The sequence below is a fragment of the Merops nubicus genome, unplaced genomic scaffold (assembly GCF_000691845.1).
Source record: "Merops nubicus isolate BGI_N331 unplaced genomic scaffold, ASM69184v1 scaffold36068, whole genome shotgun sequence".
Lineage (NCBI taxonomy): Eukaryota > Metazoa > Chordata > Aves > Coraciiformes > Meropidae > Merops > Merops nubicus.
Window position 1 is genome coordinate 1 of NW_008628335.1, and position 21,902 is coordinate 21,902.

Genomic DNA, 21,902 nt, shown 5'->3' on the forward strand with positions numbered 1-21,902 from the left:
CCAGGGAGGGCGGGAAGCGCCGGCTCCGGTGGAGGGCTCCTCTTCCTCCACCCAGCGAGCGCAGGGGAAGTGCGGAAGTTGTCTCAAAATTTGCCACCAACCATGAATTATGTGTACCGAGGCTCACGGTTAACCCCCGTACTGCTGTGTCAGCGTGAGCTACGTGTCAGGGGGTGGTTCTGGCAAATCGTTCTCCGTTACAGCCGCATATAGGATTTTATTAAAGCACAGAAAAAAGTACTGAATCTGCTAGAAGCATTAATACTATGTATCTTTTCTAGTATTAAACTCTGAATGATATTCAGGTTCCCCAAGGTGGTTTTTAGACATAAATTACTCAAATATTGCCGCTCTTTTAAGATTGACTATGCATATTCCCTTATTTCAGTGCTAGAAGATGAAGTTTAGCTACAGGCATGAAATACTCTGCGTAACACTGCAGTTTGATGAGGCAGAACGTGGAGCTTACTGCATCAGAGCAAGGAGACTGCCTTCACCACGTCCCTTTCCAACTGACAGCTGCAACAGCAAGTACAAACAACATCATTATATTTTGGAACCACCTACAGCATTGGAACAATTAACTAAAACTACAGTAGGAAGGATCCAAAGCTTCAAGGAGCCCAGTTATTGCATTAAATTGCAATGAAGAATATCCAAATTCAGATGTGAAAAGAGGTCTCCTGCAACCTGTACATGTGTTTCTGTATAAAGAAGAGAGAAATTCTCTCTCCTTTCTTTTGAAAAAGTTCCAAAAGATTAATTAAAAAATAAATAAATAAAAACTTTCTAAACCACGCTGAAGCAGTTCTAACAAGCACCATTTACAATTATGTAACTACACGAATTAAAGCACTTTTTATACATTCCTCTCAAAAATGCTTCTAAGAATGTGTTCACAGACCATCTTTCAAAACAGTATCTTTGTTATTAACTAGGACATTGCCATTCAGTGTGAACACAGAAACAAACAGAAAGGTAATATTGAATATCCATGGTTTCACTCTTTTTTTGCTTTTATACAGTCTATTATGTAAGAGAAAGTTGTTTCCTACCCTTTCTGCATGCAGTAATTATTGGCAGAGCACACTGAGAACCTGGAATCAGGAAAGTGGCACCATGTCAGTAACTGAGTATTATATGCCTTAGAAAACACTGTCTCCAAAGGCATATTTGGCTTTGCTGAAATCTTCAAGACACAGTAACAGCTGTGTGAGCAGTACAAAACAGGATACAGCAATTTTAGTCTTCCCTTGCTGCACTTGATAACACAGTTTAACAAGAAGAGCCTCCTGTAGACCAACTGACATCTATGCTTCCAAATATTTCCTGCCAGTGGCGGAATGACTCTAAGGTAAAACATCTTTTCTCTCTCTGATGTTCTCAAACACAGACTCCTCTCAAACTACATTACATTGTTGATGTCAGTATGCTCTCTCTCTGCTTTCCACTACCCACTGCACCAGAAGCAACAATAGCACTACTTATTAGTCATTGCATAGACAATAGTTTTCACCCTTTATAAGCCAAGTTCCAAGTACATTTTCCTCAAGGTAAAGCATTGCAAAGAACACCCAGATCACAAGCTCAACAAAGTGCATGTGCTTCCCTAAGGTATATTGCACTGTGCACTCTGGAAAAGCAGAGCATAAAAAGATACAACAGTAGTCCAACATCTAAAAAATGACAGCTATCCACTGTGAAGATTAAAAAAAACCCAAAGAAACCCTTAATGTAGAATTGCAGAATTGTTACACCAATAAAAGTACAGAAAACAGTTTTCAGTAAGAACAAAAAAAAAAAAAAAAAAAAGAGAAAATTAATAGCAACTCTGCACCAAAACATGAGAGAAGTGGATATACAAAATATTTTCTATATCCTGCATCTTAGCGAGAGGCGTGTTTCTCACACTTTAAGCAAGACTTGTTGAATTGCTCATGTTAAGAACAGCTCACTGAAAAGCATTCCTCGCTCCCAGACACGCTTGGTCCTTCCTTTCCACCATTCACTGTTGAAAGCTACCCAGTGCCAATAGGAAAGCCTCCCACCAGGCTCTCATTGTCCTTCCTCAAGCAGTCGGAAATCTGACCTACATAGCATCTGACCCCAAAAAAAACATTTCCAGACATTCCTGGCTACTTCCAAACAGACTAACTAGTTAATGAGTAGTTTTCTACACTGACAGAGTAAAATTAGTACCCTGAGGATGTAATTTACAAATGGAACCAAACACTGCTTGAAAGATGAGAGGAAATAAAGTAAAACACACTGGAATGCTTTGTGTTTTCTTTTAGTAATTTAACCATTGCATAATACAAAAGAAAGCTGAAACACAAGCAATTCCTGTGCTTGGAAGCTAATGGTTAGGATATAAAAAAAGCAGTAACTTCCTCTGGGGATGCTCAGAAAAACCTCTCAGTTTTCCCACAGAATTGGTGCTTCCCAGGCATACGTTCACTGCACACACAGGATCTAGGAACTGCTGGATTGAGGAACTAAATTGCCCATCTTTGTATTCTGTAAAGGGCTGTCCAGTGCACCACACACAACACCCTGACAACAGGTGCTCTTTATCCCCCTTAGAGCCTTGAGAAATTTGCCCAGCTTACGTCCTGCAATGTTGTATTACAACATAGTGCAATACAATTATACTATCCGACCTAAATTTCTCCTCAATACACAACGAAATTTATAGCTTAAGGTACATTCCTGGCCCCAGTGATGTCCTACATAGAATTTCAGCCTTTAAAAGTCCAGCCACCTGAACAAGTGTGGTTCAGACCTCAAAATTCCTCTGCACCATTTTTTAAATAAAAAAAAAAGATACAGCATGAAATTTCAAGATGCCACAGAAGGCAGTTGTTTCTGAACTGAACCAAAAGAGAATTGTTCTTTCATGATGCATTTATTATAGGACCGAAGCTATTACCATATTAAGAAATCATAGAATCATAGAATCATAGGGGTTGGAAGGGACCTCGAAAGATCATCTAGTCCAACCCCCCTGCCAGAGCAGGGTCACCTAGAGTACATCACACAGGAAGGCGTCCAGGCGGGTTTTGAATGTCTCCAGTGAAGGAGACTCCACAGCCTCTCTGGGCAGCCTGTTCCAGTGCTCCGTCACCCTCACAGTAAAAAAATTCTCCTGATATTCACCTTGAACCTCCTAAAAATAAAAATTGTGAAATAAAAATTCACAAAATAAGAAACTGCGTTCCTTTCCTTTATTGTTAAGTGCCAATACCTTGCATACAACATGCAATTTATTGCTTATTGACATTATTGCATATATCAAAGGGAAAAAATCAATCAGCCAATATCATTTTATGCAAGCTCCTAAACAGTTCAAACAAAACATAGAAATGCTTTACAGTATCACTGAAATGCAAACAAATAATTCTTATTTAATAATAAAAAGTAAATTTAAACCCATAATACTTAATCATTCACCTTACTGTAACTGATTACTTTTATCACTGATCTGCAGAGTTGTTATATTGCATTTTTAAGTTCTTGTGCCATGATAAGGATTGCTACTGGAATCAGGCCCCATTACTATTTGAATTTAATAATGCGATCCTGACATGTTGTGACAGTATTAGTATTTACTGCAAACCAGATTGTCAAGATTTACCAGAAATCAATCTAGCAGAATTTACGGGTTTTGTCCTTGCTCTGCACAGAAGTTAGATACATGCATCTCAAGTTTCTTCTTATACAGAAGATTATATAAACATTCTTGAATTACAGGCTCCATAACTTCTGCCTACCTTGTAACTCATTTGTTCATAACACTTTTTGTGATTCAGCTTTATATCAGGCCAGTTGTGCTTACAAGTTAAATTATTCTACATATAGGTATCTGTTGATATTAAAGAAAACACTGTTTGGTATATGCATGCTAGAAACAAATCCAGGATATTTGGTTGTGTGTATATTAAGTGTACAAATTAGATAGCCGAGCTCATGATTAGCCCTTTTCCTCCTTTCCTCCTATCATATCATGGATTTCTCTTGTGAAACTGGAACAGGGTTACAATAAACAAGACCAACATATGCTGCATTGCATTCAAAATGTTATGTTCTATATTACAGTTTAGTATTAATATTTAAATGTCGCTTTCAAACGTAGCAAATTTTTTAAAATTCCAAAATTTAAAAACTTAGAATACAATTTGCATGCAACACATTTCACTTTGGTGCAGATTCTCGTACGCTTAAATATTTATATGCTCATAAAAGCATGTCCTGTCCACAAGACAAGTACACTCTTTGACATCCCACATATAGATTAAAAATAAAGATACGCTACAGAATATTGTATTTGCTTTTATGTTTTCAATTTCAATAAGTAGGAAGTTATAAATAGCACATGGAATCATTATATGGTTGATACCAAGCCATGCTGAACTCTTCATAATCCACTCCCTTAAAGACATTTCCTTTACAGTACAACTAGATTAGAAATTTATATACATCATTAGAATCAGATGCCCTCTCAGTGCAGAACATCACATAACAAAAGTGACCTCAGAAGAAATTTTGCCAAAATATTTTATTCTTCATAGCTACCTTCCATTCTTTACTGAGCTATAAAGTACTTGGTGGTTATAAACAGAGCAAGAAAGTCAAAGGAGGTAGCTAGTAAAGATTTGTAATGGGTAAGAAACCTTTACCAAGCGTTATCATCTAAAAGTATGATTTGATGCTTAATCCCAGGTCTCTAAACATTCCAAGCAACACACCTTTCATCTTCTCTACCATAAAAATAATTTTCAAGTTCCTTTCAGAAAATGCTAAGACCTTCACTTGCCCAACAAAGAGACTTTGCCCGGGTTTGGATGAATGTTAAAATTCATAAATATTGATCGCTATTTCCATTTGATTGCTGTCAGGATCTCATCAATGAAGTACTGTTCTTTTTCCAGCCGTCAGATATATTCCATAGACAGAGAAACTCCATCAGGAACAAATCCTTCCTCATGAAGTTCCTTGTAGCCAGATAACGATGTACAGTAGGCTATTAAAAATGTGAAAGAGGGCTGCCCATATTTTTCAAAGTCTTCTACACTTGCATTTTTTTATCTGAAAATTCTAGTCCCTTTATTTGCTTTATTGATGGCTTTCACCAGCAGTCAACACTGCAACAGATCCTAAGCTGGAGTTACTATCAGGCAGCCCTTTATTTTCCTCTGAATGGCTCAGGTGAAGCATCACAAAACAAATTTACAGACTTCTGTATTAAAGTGATCTTTTACAGAAAGCTTGTGTGCACATATACCTAAACCCAAACAAATCCATGAGAACAAGTCCTCTTCATACAGCAATCAACAACTGATAACCCATTTTATACAGCTTGAAAATTTTAAAGAACAAAGTTTCATTTTCCACTGTGAACAGAGACACAGAAATACCTAAACTTTTTGGATGCGTATCAGTCTGCTGTTATCCCAAACACATTAGTAGGAAGACATCTGGATGTCTATACCTGTGTTCTCAAAGTCTCCTCCACCTCTCCTCTAGAAACGTGCCTGAATGCATCTGCTCACCTGTGTAGGCTTTTAGGTTTATGTGAGTTCTGCAGTATGAGTAATCTCTCCTATAATTTTCTAAGATGGAAGTAACTCTCTTCCAGACACTGTAATTAATTTAATGTTTAAGAAATTTTAATACAAAATTTGGAATTGTGAAGATTTTCTGTATAAAGTCAGCTCCCCTCATTTTCCCCGTGCATAGGATATTTTTCATTATTCAATAGATTCTATGTTTTAAGCAATTACGTTATTAAATTATTGAGCTCGCTCAACACAGCATGTATTTATGGAGGTAGAGTAGGCTTCAGAGATGCAGTTCTTGCCACTGAAGAACACGCACAGATAACCCATAAAGCATCTCCGTAGCGCACGGCTCTCGCCTTCAATGAAATCCACTGGAACACTCACAGAGAAAATGAGCATCTGAAGCACATTTCCTCTCTGCAAGAACTGTATCCACAAATCAATTATAAAAGCAAAACTTGACCTACCATTCCTCTGCAATAGCGCTGAAAGTGATCATCTTTTTGTCATCTTTTGAGGACAACGTAAAGCCATTAAAAAGGGCCGCGTGCGTTCCTACCTACGGCCTTACCGGGACAACCTGACTCCCGCATGATCATCGTGCTAATTGTACCTCACCTGGTACCGAAGACATTGGAAGAAAAGAAAAACAAGGTATCTGAGCATTTTTCACAAGATGAACACCTTCCCTGTGATACAGCCATGACAAAGACACCCGATGACATATAAAAATGTTGTGTTTACACTAGACAATGCATCTGTTAAAAAACAGAAGGTTTAAGCCACTAATAAGATAATATTACATTCTAAAGGTAGCATTTATTGCAATGCCATTTATCATGCATTTACTTTTTTTTTTTTGCATAAAAAAGCAAAGACACAAGCTTGCAACATTAAATTCCATCAATATTTCACCGGTTTTTAAAATTAATAAAGTGCAGTTGAAAAATGGGTGCCGCAGCTATCTAATTTGCTGTATTATAAGCTTTTAATGGCAGGTAAAAAGTGCCCTGTAAGAATGTATTCAGTACATCGCAACTTTACAGCCTGTTTACTACAGTCCTTGCCAAATACCCAAGTGTTAATAATTTCTTTCATTAGAAAGTGGTCTTCTGACACATGCAGATGCATCAGGACGTAACTGTAATACACTAAAAAAAAAAGAAAATTTAAACCTAATCCTTTAAAACATTAATTACACTAACTTTGTGCAGCCATCCAAAATATTACATGTTTTAAATAATTATTGTACTACCCTTCCATTCTGGATTGTTGCCAAAACTTCATGATGGAGTTTAGATGTTTGGTGTTTTTCTCAATCTAGTTTTAACAATTTTCTTATAGCTTAACATTTTGTTTTCCTATCACACAAGAGTCTATGTAGAAATGAAGGAAATGGACCATTCTAATGAATGTTCTCTACTGAAAACAAAAAAATACTGAAGATTAATTCTAAGAAGGGATGAATTTCTAAAAGTTTTCATGAGTTATCACTTTAGGATTTGCTCCAAATAATCTTAATTTCTTCTCATCCTACTTCCTGAATAACAAAACCAGACTTCTACTTTCAAACATGTTTTTAAAAAAGTTTGAGTTTACTCCATTTAAAATTTGTTTTAGAAAGGAGTAAGCTGTTACAAAATGATCCCCTGATCTAGCGCCTTCGCAAGAAAAAAGTATTTCACGGACACCTTTAAATCATAAAAGTGATAAAAACAAAGCCTTTGTACATAGCCTAGATTTTGCAATAGATACACTGAAATTACTGTTTTACAAGATAACCAGGTTTTGCAAATTAGTATAAAAGGGAGTCTTGTTTCTTTCAGCAAAGCAGGTCATAGGATCAGCTCTGAAAGAGTATGGATTTACTGGTACGCAATGAAGTACTGCGCTCACTCGAATCATACAGCTAAACAGATTAGTTGTTAATCTTCCCAAGGCACAAACAGAACTTTTGTCTGCAGGCTTGTGAGGTATTAGTAAGCACAGAATGGGGTGGGGGGAAAGTAGTATTACCAGTCCTTGATATCTCTCATGACAAGGCAGGGTTGGGAAACAGTTTTGGAAAAAAAGCCTCCCCAGTTAAACAGTGGAACATGGATTACAAATGTGCGTGTTGCTCCAGCCCAAACAATACTCCCTGACATCATTTCATCTGGGGAACTAACCTCACTGCAGCCACCCTGGTTAGAAGGGCATCTGAACCTACATCCTCTTGAGGTCTTGCAGACATCCAGTTCCTGGAAAATGAGAACACTGCGTCCCTTGGCCAGGAGCCTAGTATTGGGGCACTCACACCTCTGACTACAGAGGGGAGAGTTCATGTGACCCAGCTTTGTTAGAGGGAACAGGACAAAAGGAGAACTAGTTACCCTACACAGGGTGAATATTTTATGGGTTTGTTTAAAAATAAGTTGCTTCATGTGCTACAATAGTTGGGATGTGCACTAAAGTACCAAATAAAAATGGATGCTTTTATCACACCTTACCCAAAGGTATAACAAATAACACGTCAAAAAAAACTCCCACAGAAACCAACAAAAAACCCCCAACCAAATAAAACCCACACCAAGGCAAAGCCAAGAAGTTAATAAATTCCAACTCAGATATGGTTTAAAGTAGGCAAAACAAAACCAAACAAATACAGCTCTCAAAATCATTTAAAAATAAATAGCCCCCCAGATTTTCCTCAAATTCTATTGTAAATTAGATTCCAGATTATTCCTAAATGGTCAGATTCCTCTCTGATGCCCTCCAAACCTCTGTGTTTGCAGAAGAAGGGACAGAGTACCTACTGACAAATACATGGTTTAAAAATAAAATAAAATGTTGTGCCTACAGAAGTGAACTGCCATTCTACAGAATTACTGTACAGCCTTAAAAGTTTGGCACAATTAATCCTAGAAGATTTGTAGTCACATCTCAAATTTATGATATGATTAAGAAGGAAAAATGTGCCAAAAAAAAAAAATCTCAACACTTCATATCAAACGGGCCATTTCTGAGATAGAAGAAAAAAAGTATTAATATAAATTAGACATCACATAGACAGAAGAATTTTCTCTTCACAGTTAAATTTAGCATCCAAATAGTGAATGGTTAACATACTCTGAGAGTTGCAGCACTTCTCAAAGATAGTAGCAGCAAAAGAAATAGCACTCCAGTAAGAATTATGCTGTTTCCACACATCATTTACCACACTACAAAAAAAAATTCCATAGGCAATTTAGAAGATGTATTATCACATGTAACCTAACACAGCAAAAGTGAACCCTTCCCATCAAAATCAGACAATTTTAACAATTTTTAAGATATTCTTTAGCCTTATAATACAGCATTTTAGATAAAATTATTTCATACATTTCCTAAAACAGTTTGCATTCATATAAGGCAGAACAAAAAGCGGTAAAAGACTTCACACAATCAAAACTAAATTTTTAGCTTTTCTTGCAAAAATTAAAAAGTTGTCAAGAGTGAAATCCTGTTTGTTATTCCTAGAAGAAAACATAGAAACGTGCCAGGAAAATTGCACCATACCAGGAGTTTGGGTTGTTTTTTTTTTGTTTGTTTTCTAAAAAAAAGAAATGTCAGTATTCACAGGATTTATAAAACACGTTAATCTGAGAAACCTGAGTGAAACACTTTGAACACACTGGTGGACAACAAGCAGGTAACCAGTCTTCTCCTTTCTTATGTCAGTCTCTTGGAAAAGCTTAGAACAGACACGTGGAACTCAGTTGTGTGAGCTTTTGCTTTTATTCTTCACCAGACAGGATCCGTAAAGCGTGGCCCTGGGTGTGCAGGCAGTGTGGCTAGGGGAAGAGTAAGGTCAGTACAGAGGTAATACCTTGGTTCCTTAAGAGGAGCATTCCATGGCAGAAACGTGCACTGTTTCAGTGAACCCAAATTATTTTCATAGCAGAAATTTCATTTTATGCATGTGATTTCTAGTCAGATTTTCCATTTCTATGGGTTTTGGCTTCCTCCCGTCCGATAAGACAAATGACTTTGTAGCATCCTTTTGCAATTTTGAACATCCACATCACATTCATAACATCCAAGACAACACTGGAGATAATCCAGGCGCTCTGGGCTGCAAATCCTAATCTCTGGAAAGCCTCTGTTCCAAATGAAGAAATTACATGGCTGTAATATATAGGCATGACGGCAATCCTCACCACGAAGAACACAACTGTCATCAGCACACCATTGATGATGTTGGCCTTTGAAGATTTGGGATATCCCAGTACTTCAAAAAACCACCTGCAAAAGAAGTGCTCACAGATACCAGGCAGACTTGAAGCCATCTCATTAAAAATAATTTCATTTTTTTAATAAATTAATTGCTTTTACCTTTATAATTACTAAATTATTGCACTGTGTCTTGGCTTAGTTGCAAATTATTACGCTTGACTGCATTTTGGTTTTTGTTCTAATCTAGACAGAGCTCTAATTTCCAGTTTCTCAGATTTGGGATTTTCTTACTGTTCTGTCAGCCCAAAACCAGAGTTTCAGAACCAGACATTGTAAACGGCACTTGATCACAGAATGGTTTGGGTTGGAAGGGACCTTAAAGATCATCTAGTTCCAACCCCTGTGCCACAGGCAGGGGCATCTCCCACTAGGCCAGGTTGTGCAAGGCCCCATCCAACCTGGTCTTGAACACTTCCAGCGATGGAGCATCCACAACTTCCCTGGGCAATCTGTTCTGGTGTCTCATCACCCTCACAGTGAAGAACTTCTTCCTAATTTCTAATCTAAATCTACCCTCTTTCAGTTTGAACCCACTATCCCTTGTCCTACCACTGCAAGCCATGTCACAGCTAGGTATGTTATGTAATGAAAAAGATAATTCTAAAACCCACCTCTTCCACTACTACTACTGGGTCATAAGTGGTCTTGAAAAAAAAAAAAAACAAAACACCAAACACTATCCTGCATATTAACTCCTTAGCAGACAGACAGAACTTATCTATTCCCTAGCACACAGAACCTGTGGGATGAATTCCTATATAAAAAGGAGCAAAATCCTTTAACTCTTTATCATTCACACTTAAACCAGAATAAACACAAGGAAGACTTGTGCAACAGTGTCAAGTTAAAGACAGGTCTGGAGGAAAATTACTTAAATCACTGTATTTGGGATGGGGAGAGGAAATGCAATAATCAGTTTGTTTCCAAGAAGATGCAAGGGTAAAACTATTTAACAAAAGAGCAGTTATAAACCTGGTTTTAAAAATAATTTTTAACTGTCTACAGATTACAAGCTAGGTAATGATAGATACACTAAAAAGGTTTTCCAGGTAGCCAGCTTTAACAGAAATACTCCAGGAATTCATTAAGAGTGCAACTGAGACAAAAATCCAGGCATTCAAGGTGCCAGTCCAGCCTGGAAGCAGGATGCCTCAGCACAGAAACACTTACTGCCATTATGAACAGAGACCTGACGTATTTGCTCAGACTGAAAATCAGAGCCTGTACTTCCTTTCATATATACAATGCAGATTCAAAAAGTAATATAAAAACTAGTTTTAAAATATACTGCAATGTGCCAGTATAGGTAACTGGACATCTGCTTAGCAGCTTCCCTCTCCCAGCAAATTTAAAAAAAAAAAATCAGTAATTCACAGTTATCATTACAATTTTACCTACCACAATTCATAATTAAATAAGTGGTGATAAGGACATTAAAAGATGTGAATGCTTGACATGGAGACAATCTCCAATTAGATATCACTAACAATGCAGACAGGAAATACACAGACAATTCTTAGATTAGAATCTAATTATATATTTTAATAGTTCTTTAGGCTATCCTAAGAATGCAGACAAGAAACAATGTATGTCTTATCCACTACTTACTTCTTAAGGGTCTGGTTCTCTTCAAATTTTATGTTAAAAAAAAAAACAACAACAACCCACCACATTCATGCCCTAATGAGATGACATCCCTTAGTGCAAGGGACTTTATCTCTTACAGTCATTTCCATTTTTCTGAGAAAACAGTGAATGCTGGTATTCAAAGGCATGTTATCTCACCATAGGCATTTAAAAAATATAACATATTGCTTTTAATAGCCAGATATGTCATTTCCTAACATCACAGTCTGAAAAGCAGACATAAGTGTAGGTACCACTTAAACCCAGGATGAAATCCTGTGTTTTGGTAGAAGTCAGTTGAAAGAATGGCCATTCACTAGGACATGAATTTTAATACAGAAACCTAGAACATCATACCACCTTTTTTCCATTTTCTTATTCTCCTCTTCCTTGTATTACTAAAATAAGTTTAAAGAGATGTTTATTTGCTCTTTAGTTTCTCTGCGCACACATAGCACAGACCACATTAGACTATAATCTCCTACTCAGCTGCACGTGGGCAAATGCAACCATTCTCTGGAGAGCTCCCTTATCCCACCCTGCCCTCCTGTAAGTTGAATTTGCCAGGGTAACCTTCTAAAGAGATCTCAGCACAATCTTTTTTATTCGTAGAGACCTGAGGAATGCAACAGTCTCATAAAATATTTCAGAGTTTACAGCCACAATGCAGCAGTGAGTAACACTCAGATACCCTGTTTGCAGGAGGATTACAGTTTCTATCTGCCTTACAAACCTTACCCTTTCTCTGGGGACAAAGCTCTGTCCCAGCTGGGCCATGGTGGCTGCAGAGTAAGGAGAGAGGCCACCCTGCTTTCCTGTACCTGTGGTATGTGGCACTATCCTGGTCCTTTTCAGGTACTCACAGGAGCAATTCTCACAGCAACACTATAACCAGAAGCTATGGCAGGCCTCGACCCTCACTGAGCTCTGCAAAAAAGCCTTCTGCCACTTTCTTCACTGACTAACCACACCAGATATATTTTGGTGCTTTACTATTTTTCTAGTGCTCAAAAACGCTCAAAATAATTTCCAGAACTATTTTTGAAAGTAAATAAAGAATATACATTTGTACTGTTCTATGTATTCATACACATATATTAATACTGATTTATATATGTGCAGTACTGCAAAATAAACTTCAAATTATCTAGGGCAATGCAATTCCATTCTAGGATTCAAATGAAAAAGAATCTTGCTTCTTTTTCCTAGTCCATGATCCTAAAAATATATCCTTATTGTAAATGATGGCTTTATTCTAAAAATGAAATGAACACACAAAGGCTAATAAACAATATTATAGTTGTGAACTTTTTTGATCAGTAGTTTCATAAAAACTTGACATTTCATATGAAGGCTGGTCTACTCTGAAAAGGAACTAGGGGATAATATATACATTAGTTACACTGGTGCAGCTACAGCAGCAAGAAGTTTTCATAGCAAAAAAGGTTTCCAGACAGAAATTCTTAGTTCACTATATAGAAATTCCTTTTCAGCAGATACACGACAACAAACTTCCAAAGTGACAGAAATAATAATACAGATTAAAATGTAAAAGAACTGTGCAAAAATTGCCTAACCACTTACCGTTGATTGACAAAAGGAGTGGAGAACTCTGCAAGCAGACGGAAGTTTCCAAAATAAGCCAACAGACCTTTGCTCTGGTTAGCAAAACAAAACAAGACACACAAAAATCAACAATGTAGATGTGAAATCTTGATTAAAGTCTTCAAGTATACACAGTATTCTACAATGTCTCAACTTCTTTATTACAACTGAGAGTAAGTCAGTCTGCCAGATGTGGCCAGCTTCCTTACCATTGCAAAATAAGGTTTTGTCCTGGTTTGGAGTAGAAAGCTGAAAAAGCTGCAATTCTCCCTTAGGTATCTCGAATCAGTAATTCCTTTAAATAAATCTTTAAACGACTTGCAGTTAAGTAGCCATGGAAAGCTAGCTAGAGAGGACTGGCACAGATAGTCATACGTTATAATTATAATGATTCTACTTTTATAATTCATAATTCTACAATTTCTCTAATTCTTTTATAATTTATAATTCCACAATTATAAATATTTTTTATTTCTCAGTGTTTAAAGAAGCCCAAACAGAAACACTGTAAACTAAGGAAAAGTGTCCCTGCATTGTTTTAGGAAAATAATTTGCCAGAGCGACGACAAATTTTCCCAGCTCTTATTTGGCAGCAGAAGGGGCACATGAAGCTCTTTCTCCTTTCCTCTCCACTGCAGTGGAAACCTTTCCACCAGCTCTGTTGCAGTGCCTGCTGTGCCCTGTGGGGTGGAAGAAGAGCACATCTTCTCCAGGCAGGTATCCAGATAACTGTGTGGTACATGTACACCCATACGCTTTGTAACCGAGCACCTACCCCACCTGACAAAGTACAACATACCCCTGCCTTATTGTTTGCTTGTGCTGGAAATAGTATCTTGTTGTCACCAGCACTGGGACCCGGGATCGCGGCAACTCGATGACCCTCAACGGCAGAGGTTGAGTTGCCGCGATCCCGGGGTTCAAGTGTCGGTAACGACAGTATCCCACTACACAAGGGCAGGGTAAGCAGCAGTTTGCCGATGTAGAGATAAAAAAGATTTTTATTTTTTAAAAAAATTTCAGGGGGGTCTCCAAAAAAACAAAAATGGAGTATGTGTCATGACTCCTCTTTCCCCCACCGAGTGTGCTAATACCTGCTACTTCAGGCATTTCATGTCAGTTCACATCAAACAGAAAATCTGTGTTCTTAATCAAATTCTCTGCTATCTTCAAGAGCAATTTTTGAAATAAGATGCTCCTGAGTAACTTTCTCTGAATATTAGAGAATGAGAGTAACACACAAGCATCCAAGGGCAGAGCTATAGTCAAATAATAAGCACTGCTCAAAAAGAAGTTCACACTGACACTATGCTTCCTATTTACTCCAAGAACTACTAATGCATTTTCTGCAGCAGCGAATAGCCTTGGTAGTGGTATTTTCATTTCTCTAATATTCAGCTCTAATTAATTTTCATCCATTATAATATCAGTAGATCTAATTATCTTCAACCCGAAACAGAGTATTTACTTGTCAGTATACTTCATCTCCTTCAAACCATACGTGGCAAATCTGAGAGTGATCTGGCATCTTGACACTTTTAATATTGTAAGCCTGGGATTCACACAGTAGGCAAGGAAAAGAAATGTGGTAGATGAAATAAACTGTATTTTATAAGATTTCTTTATTTACTGAGTGAACTTTTCAGAAGAAATGCAAAAGCATTATTCTGGAGGTCAGTGGGATTTCTACCAAGTCACACATGCATCTCTTTGAGAAATTCCAGCAGCAGCAAAGAGTAACTAAGTTGGTCTTTATCCTAGAACAGTACCCTTCTCTTCTCCTTTTTCCTTCAATGTATGTACACCACATATTTCTAGATATATAATCACTCATTGTTTCCCCACCAAAGTAGCCATAAACAGGAAGTCTCAGGGGATCACTCAGTGTCATAACAGAGTTAGAAACAGAAGAGGGGGAAAATAAAAAAAAAAAACAAACACCTGCATCCCAGAAAAAAACACCCAGCTGATTGCAGTACATCCACCACAGCTAGGGATCATTGACCTATGGCCTTGCAAATAGTCACAAGCAGAATGTAATGACTTGAAACCATTTCCTTCTATTTTTCCAACTGAATATTCAGACTTGTGGGTTTTTTTTTAAACACTCTTCTATAACCATGTGAAAAGCCTCTCTGTCAACATCTCTCTACAGCAAAAAGCAAGAACAGTTTTTATTTCAGCAGTAAAGTTACTCGTATTTGTTGAAGGATTCTGACATTGAAACGCATGCACTTAACCACAAATGACTGATAAAACCATATATATAGAAAGTAATGTGGATTGAAAATATAAATACACCTTTCACAAAGCTAATACACCAGCCATCAAAGAACTTTTTTTAAACAGTAAGTAAATGAGATCTATAAAAGCATTGTCTTCAGTCTGCTTGTTGTATTACTGGAAAAATACAGCACTCACCAGTACAAAATAGTAAGCATACAGAGCTGCCAAGTGATGTAGTACAAAAAATTTGTCACCAATTGCCTTCCAGTAGTAAATAATAAGCAACAAATCTACAAGAGAAAAGAAATAACTATGAGTAACAATTTAATGCACTACCATTAACCTCAGAATACTGTTTCTTTAGGTTTTAGAGCTATAAACACCACCATATGGCATCAGCAGAAGCTCTCTGAATTAATTGCCTCTGAAGAGAACATCTTTATCCCAAAGACTTTAGTCGCAGCATTAAGCAACAGTATTCTTCCAACAGTGCCATACATTACTACTTTCAACATCAAATGGAAGTACAGAGGTAATAGCTTTAGCTGAAATATTTTGGAATGAAAAAATGGATCCTGACTCTCATAGCAAGACTTCACACTTACGAACCCAAAAATTTGGAACGGGTGACAAAAAAAAGTGTGTGTGTGAGCTACAAGGGGCATAGACGATACACAAATACATGCGATAAATCCAAGGATCTATTATGGGGAACTGCTGAATCAAAAAGTAGCACAGGGAACAATGTATCAAAAATACTCTGCAAGGAGCACTTGGAATAAGAAGAATGTTTGCTTAATTTAGTCATAATTTTCCAATTATTGCAAAAAATTATATAGTAGACCTGAGTTAATATAATAAGGAAAGCTTTGACAGAAAAGTTCTGTCATTCTTCTCCCATGATGGTCTAAGATTTCAGAAGATTTTCTTTTCTTTACTGGAACAAGCAATTTTTGAGCCTGCTTTGTCCAAATTAGTATTTTAGATTGGAATATTAGTGACCAAGGGTCCAAATCAGAGACTTTACCCCTACGCCTTCTCTATCTCCAGTGAGTACCTTGATCTTTTTTGTATTAGCTATCCTCAGGCAGGACACTACATCATCTGACACAGCTGCTCCACTTCCTATTAATAATTAAACATTACCTACATAAGGAAGTGAGAAAGAATGAGTGGCCAGGTTCAGGTCTCTGTTCAAAGGCATTCATAAATTCATAACAAAAGTCTAATGCATAACTATTCAAAAATAGACACCAATGAATTTAAATATGGGAGCTGAAGTTCTTATGGAAAAAAACAGAAACTAACCCACAGTTTAACTGAGTGTGTTGATCACCAGATTATCAGTTCCACTGGGCTAAGAAATCTAGTCCAAGTCACAAGTTTTTGCTTTGATGAGTCAGTATTATCCGCACACACCATAAAAAAAAGCTCCAAAGCATTTTGTGGCAAAATTCCCATGACAATTTTAGTTGGCAGTAAATAATTAAGAACACAAAACATATGTAGGGGTAAATGCCATACTAAGAAAATAATTCAAACTTCTCATGTTTTATACATGACTACCGTTTGTCTTAAAGTGAGCCTAAAAGGTGGGTGGGCAGGATCCTATGGTACTATTTGCCTCAGCTTGTATTGAGTGTTACTAAAATTCTTCTGCAAGCATTCTGAGGTCACAGGAAGAAACATATGATAAAAGAGCTACTACTTGTAGACACCTTGAAGTCAATGAAGGGCACTGCTTTAACACCTTCTCAACTGGCTGAAGGACAAAGTTGAGCTGGAGTTGGTGGTTGTGTATCAAACCATCATAAAGCCACAAAGTGGCAATTCCCTCAGTCCTTGGGGAGATATTCCATCTTTCATATCTGCTGGCAAGATCCTGTGATTTCACCACAACCCACAACTCCACTAGCATTTAAAAGCCACCGCCAAAATTGTGTTGTATACTCATACCACACCTCCAGCATATCAGCTCAGTATAAATATATAGGCATAGTGACTCAATATAAATATACAGGTTTTGTGTGTTATATACACATTGCATAGTTACCAGAAATGAGGTAGCCTGTGGTAATAGCAATATTCAGTTTCACAATTGAAGGGTCACCCCTGTAAACATATCAAAAATACACAGTTACAGCTTTTATATCAAGGTACTTTGCAAAAGACACATATCAAACACAATTTCCATCAGGTAATCTTATTTTCTTGGCCCATCAGTAAGATGTTATGAGATTTGGTTAAGAAAGGACCTAGTCATAGAAATGGATTCATCTTCCACCCAGATACAAGACATCTAAGTCCCCTAATAAGGATCACTCCCTGCCTTAGATTAGAGACTGCCCCAAGAGCCTTGCTGGACTAGAACGGAAACCCAGCAAGTACCCTAAGCTGGCTTCTCTGGAAACAGAAGACAAAAGAGACCAGCACAGGTGGTGTCTGTTAGTGCTTTAAGTGAACCTCTGTGTCCCCATTTTTGTTCTTCTGTCAGTGTTAAAACTTTGTTAATGATGACAAAAAATACCTTGCTCAGCTGGTGCCTTTCATATTCATAAGAGAATAGATGCTGCTTATCGAGATAAACAGAGCAAAAGGAGAAATGAAAGGAATTGTTTGCCCATTCTTTGGAGCCAAGGGACCTTCAGGTAGAAATGCTTTTCCAAGTAGTTTAACACCTCCTGTCCTTTCCCTTTTGGTGCCAAACATTCAGCAGATAAAGCTCTTAGCAGCACACACTCCATTTCTGTTTTGCTAGGATGTTCAACAAACCCAAATTTGTGAATACACCTCAAGAAAGGGGAGCATCCATGTTAGAGCAAGTCACATTTCCTCTTTCCTCCACTGTCCTCTGTGCATTCTGGCTTTGAGGAGTCTGATAAGCAAATCTCTCTTCCTCAGCATAAAGATCATAGTTTTTTCTTTTTTCAGTCAAGCTGTGCATCTTGTCTAGGTACCTTTTGTGTAAGTATGAATTGAGCTTCAAGCGGCAGGGTTACAGATGTATAAAATGTGGACTGCTCAAGACAAGCTGTGAAGCCAATCTTTGTTGTATACCTTCCGAGTAAAAAGAACATAACTGTGCTTACCACCACCTCCAATACAAAGTCTAACTTCAGCTAGAAAGCAATGAAATGCTGTTACTTGGCTATTATTTTTTAATGCTATTGGAATGAACCAGTGAAAAGAGATTTCCTATATTATGACACTAACTTTTAAGGCTTTCTTAGCATCTAAACAAACCGGTTCCCTGATTGAGAGGGTAGCTCACAGGAAAATAGAGAGACTGAAAACAACAGAGTTCTGTCACTAGGCAAGCAAAAAAACATAACCAGGAGAGCCTGGAACTCACTCTGTCTCCTAAGATGGGCCATAGAGGCTCTCAACTACAACTTGAGACAAGACTCAATGGCCTCAAAACTTGTTTTCACAAGCTACATAGGTTGTGGGCTGTGTGCTTCTTTAGGTGTAGCTCTTGTGAAAGTCATAGCTAGACATGGAGCAGAAACAGATGTGTTCTCCACTTTAGCAGAAAGTCTTTAAATAGTTACAACCCTCCTGCTAGAGCTCCCAGCTGCAGCACACTTCAGGATATCATCACCAAGGTTGAGCCTGCACTCAGGAATCTTAATATGCTTTTCCAGAGAAGATGCAAAAGACCAAATATATGAAATCAAATCCTTGATATTAGTAAAGATGACTTAACTGGATGAGACAGGGAATGATTCAATTCCCTTCGTTCTTTCCATGAGAATCGAACAAACCTTCCCCAGACTTTCTAAACCAACACTTCAACAACACAGATGGCTGCACCACCCACCTGTCACAACCCTTCAAGAAGAGTCGATGTTAGAATCTCAAATTAATCTCAATTAATGAAAAACCTAGAATTTAGTCTAAAATCTTCTAGGTTTCCTGGTCTATCTCCCTGAATTGGAAGTGCAGTGGAACTTAGGAGCCCTGATGTTTGCAGCCTAGTTTTGATGCAAGCAAGAGCCAGGAGTGACAAACAGGGAGTGATCTGAGTAAGCAAAAGGGAAGAGCAATGTCTTTTGTGATTGCTAAGGCGGTATGTGTGGCAAATGAGTTACAAAGGAACGTGCATAGGCAGATAAAAAAAAGTCCACATGACCAACTTTCTTTAAACTTCTTCACAGACATGGATATAAAATGCTAATCAAGCATCAAACATCAAAAAGCGTAATGACTGTGAAGTGGACAGTCATAGAAAAAAGCCTACTCTTCTGTGAAGCTGCAACAGAATTCTCTTCTCCCTCTCCTTATCTGATCCCTACCACCTCCACATTTTCTGCTGTGTTATTCTCACCACCTCAAAAAACAATTTCTACATCATCTGTTAGTGCATATTACATATAGAGAAAAAGGCAAAGTGTTATGAGAAATCCTAGACCATAAGAAAAGGTATACATACCCAACACTGATGCTTCCCTGTCTTATCAATGCTCTGGCCTTTACTATCCTTTGTTAGGATCTTTGTCTAGTTTCAGGCATTACCTGACAGTAACACCACATCTTCTCTCCACTGAGCCCAAAAGCAGGAGTCCTGATCCCTTTCCAGACATATGGGTATCATCATCACCATGCACTGAAGCTTCACGTGAACCAAGAAATTAAGCTGACACATGTAGAGGCTCAGAACTTGTGATTTTCCATTACAGATACAGATATCTCTAAATAACAGAGTAAATAACAGATTGGACACTGTCATACAGCCAATTACTACACAAAGGTGGTAGCAGTAACTAGAGGGAAAGTGTGTTTCTATCAAAACCTTCCCAGTAGTCTAAAATCAGAGCATCTGTGTAATGTTTTCAGGCTACCCGGGCTGGAACAGTGCAAGAAAGCTGCATGAAGAATTCCTGGACATCTACTTAAAAACTACTGAAACTAGATTCACAAATGCTTCTTGTATTAAGAGACTCCTACAGAAAAGCTCACGCATCCTTCATATCTGTAAATGACCAAGTCCCACAGCTAATGCCTGCATTTCAACAGGGCATTACATTTCCAAACTGAGCAGCCTTGCGACAGCCCATCTGGCATTTCCCAGATCATTTGGTTTTATCCTTGTCAGTGTTATTCAGTTAACATCAAGACTATGTGGATTCAGCTAGGAACCAATGTAAAAATGATAAGAATTTTAGACCTAATATACCACTAAGCCATAAAATAAGGGAAAAAAAAAATTTAAAGCTCTCCATACTCAGCTATGGCTTTAATTATTAATTACTGTGTACTGGGAACCAGTATGACATATGATGCACAGACTCATACTAGCTGTCTTGTTTTTAAAAGTAATGTAAAAGCCAGCCTTAGAAGAAAATGTACATCAGCAAGTTCTGAGGAAACCACCCTAGAATCCTGACTTCAGTGGCAGAAGAAAGCCTAACACAAAGCTGTATTTCAGTTGCAGGCTGCATACAAGCCACGGGCAACTTATGTTTGGTCTTTGCACTTAATCACTTGCATGATTCAAATAATTGAAACTGTTTAAAACACACTAAGTGATATTTCACAGATTCTAAAAATTTTGATTTAATAACTATAAATACTCATTTCTGCATCTGAATTGTGCACTTTTAACTGACATTTTTAAATTCCTGAAACTATTAAGATTTTGACTGAGAAAGTTTACAGAAATACTGCCATGAAATGAACTTGAAGCTTTGATTTTAAACACACAGATTAGATATACTTCCACTGAATTTTTTAATATATATTAAGTTTTCCTTACTCTACCAGATATCAGTGAAACCACTGACAGCAATCACTGTAAACATAGTCAAACAGAAGAAATTATTCAGAAGCAATATCAGAAATACAGACAAAAAAAAAAAATCTCCTAAAAGCAGATGTATTTTGTCTTTTAAGATTTAATGTTTTTACATAATCCTCAATGGAAAGGCTCCATAAGTAACATTGTTTTCAATGCGGCATACAAAAATATCTAACATAAGTTTTCTCAAACCTAATAAGAATGAGAAGTAGTTTGACTTCTGCTTAATTTGATTTTTTTCCCCTGGAATTATAGCAGGAAAATTTAGAAAATGTGAAGACTCATTTATCATCATCAAGAGGCTTTTATTTCTGTCATTCATTCCTTCTTTTGTACTGTTTCAAACAAGATATACTCAAACAAACTAGGATAACCACTTCTATCCAACAAAGCTTACCACAACACGAACTGAGTTATAGTAACATGCTGCTTTTCAACATGGGCAACAGATCTAAGGTATTTAGGCTGTATTTGATCTCTAAAGATACCAGAAAGCAATGGAAAAAATACGACAACAATTTAACCGTATACCACTACATACAGAAGAAGCCAATGTTGCCTTATTAGTGTGATGAATTATTGTAACATTTCTTAAAGCCACGTAACAAGTCAGTGGCAGAGTGCTTCAAGCACCCAATCCCATCTAGTCCACACTACACTGTCATTTATTTACAGTATCAAAAGAGCAGAACAACCATCAGATGTTAAATCTATGTAAGCTTAAACCGACTTACGCTGTGGTCCTTTCACAAGGTTAAAAACAAGTTATAACAGAAATACAAAATGAAACTAAAAATAGTTTTCAAGAAAAATATGGCCTCTTCTTCCATAGGGAA

The 21,902-nt window shown here is 37.4% G+C and overlaps 1 protein-coding gene across 1 annotated transcript in view; it reads right to left on the bottom strand.

Moving 5' to 3' along the window:
* Positions 1 to 9,397: 9,397 nt before the first annotated feature.
* Positions 9,398 to 21,902, bottom strand: part of TMEM56 (transmembrane protein 56) — a 17,954-nt gene continuing 5,449 nt past the window's right edge. Inside the window, exons 3-6 of the mRNA XM_008946620.1 lie at positions 17,323 to 17,381; positions 15,465 to 15,559; positions 13,023 to 13,096; positions 9,398 to 9,821 (exon numbers count right to left, since the gene is read on the bottom strand). Of these exons, the coding sequence (XP_008944868.1) occupies positions 9,506 to 9,821; positions 13,023 to 13,096; positions 15,465 to 15,559; positions 17,323 to 17,381 (544 nt within the window). The 3' untranslated portion in view covers positions 9,398 to 9,505. The remainder of the gene's footprint in view (positions 9,822 to 13,022; positions 13,097 to 15,464; positions 15,560 to 17,322; positions 17,382 to 21,902) is intronic.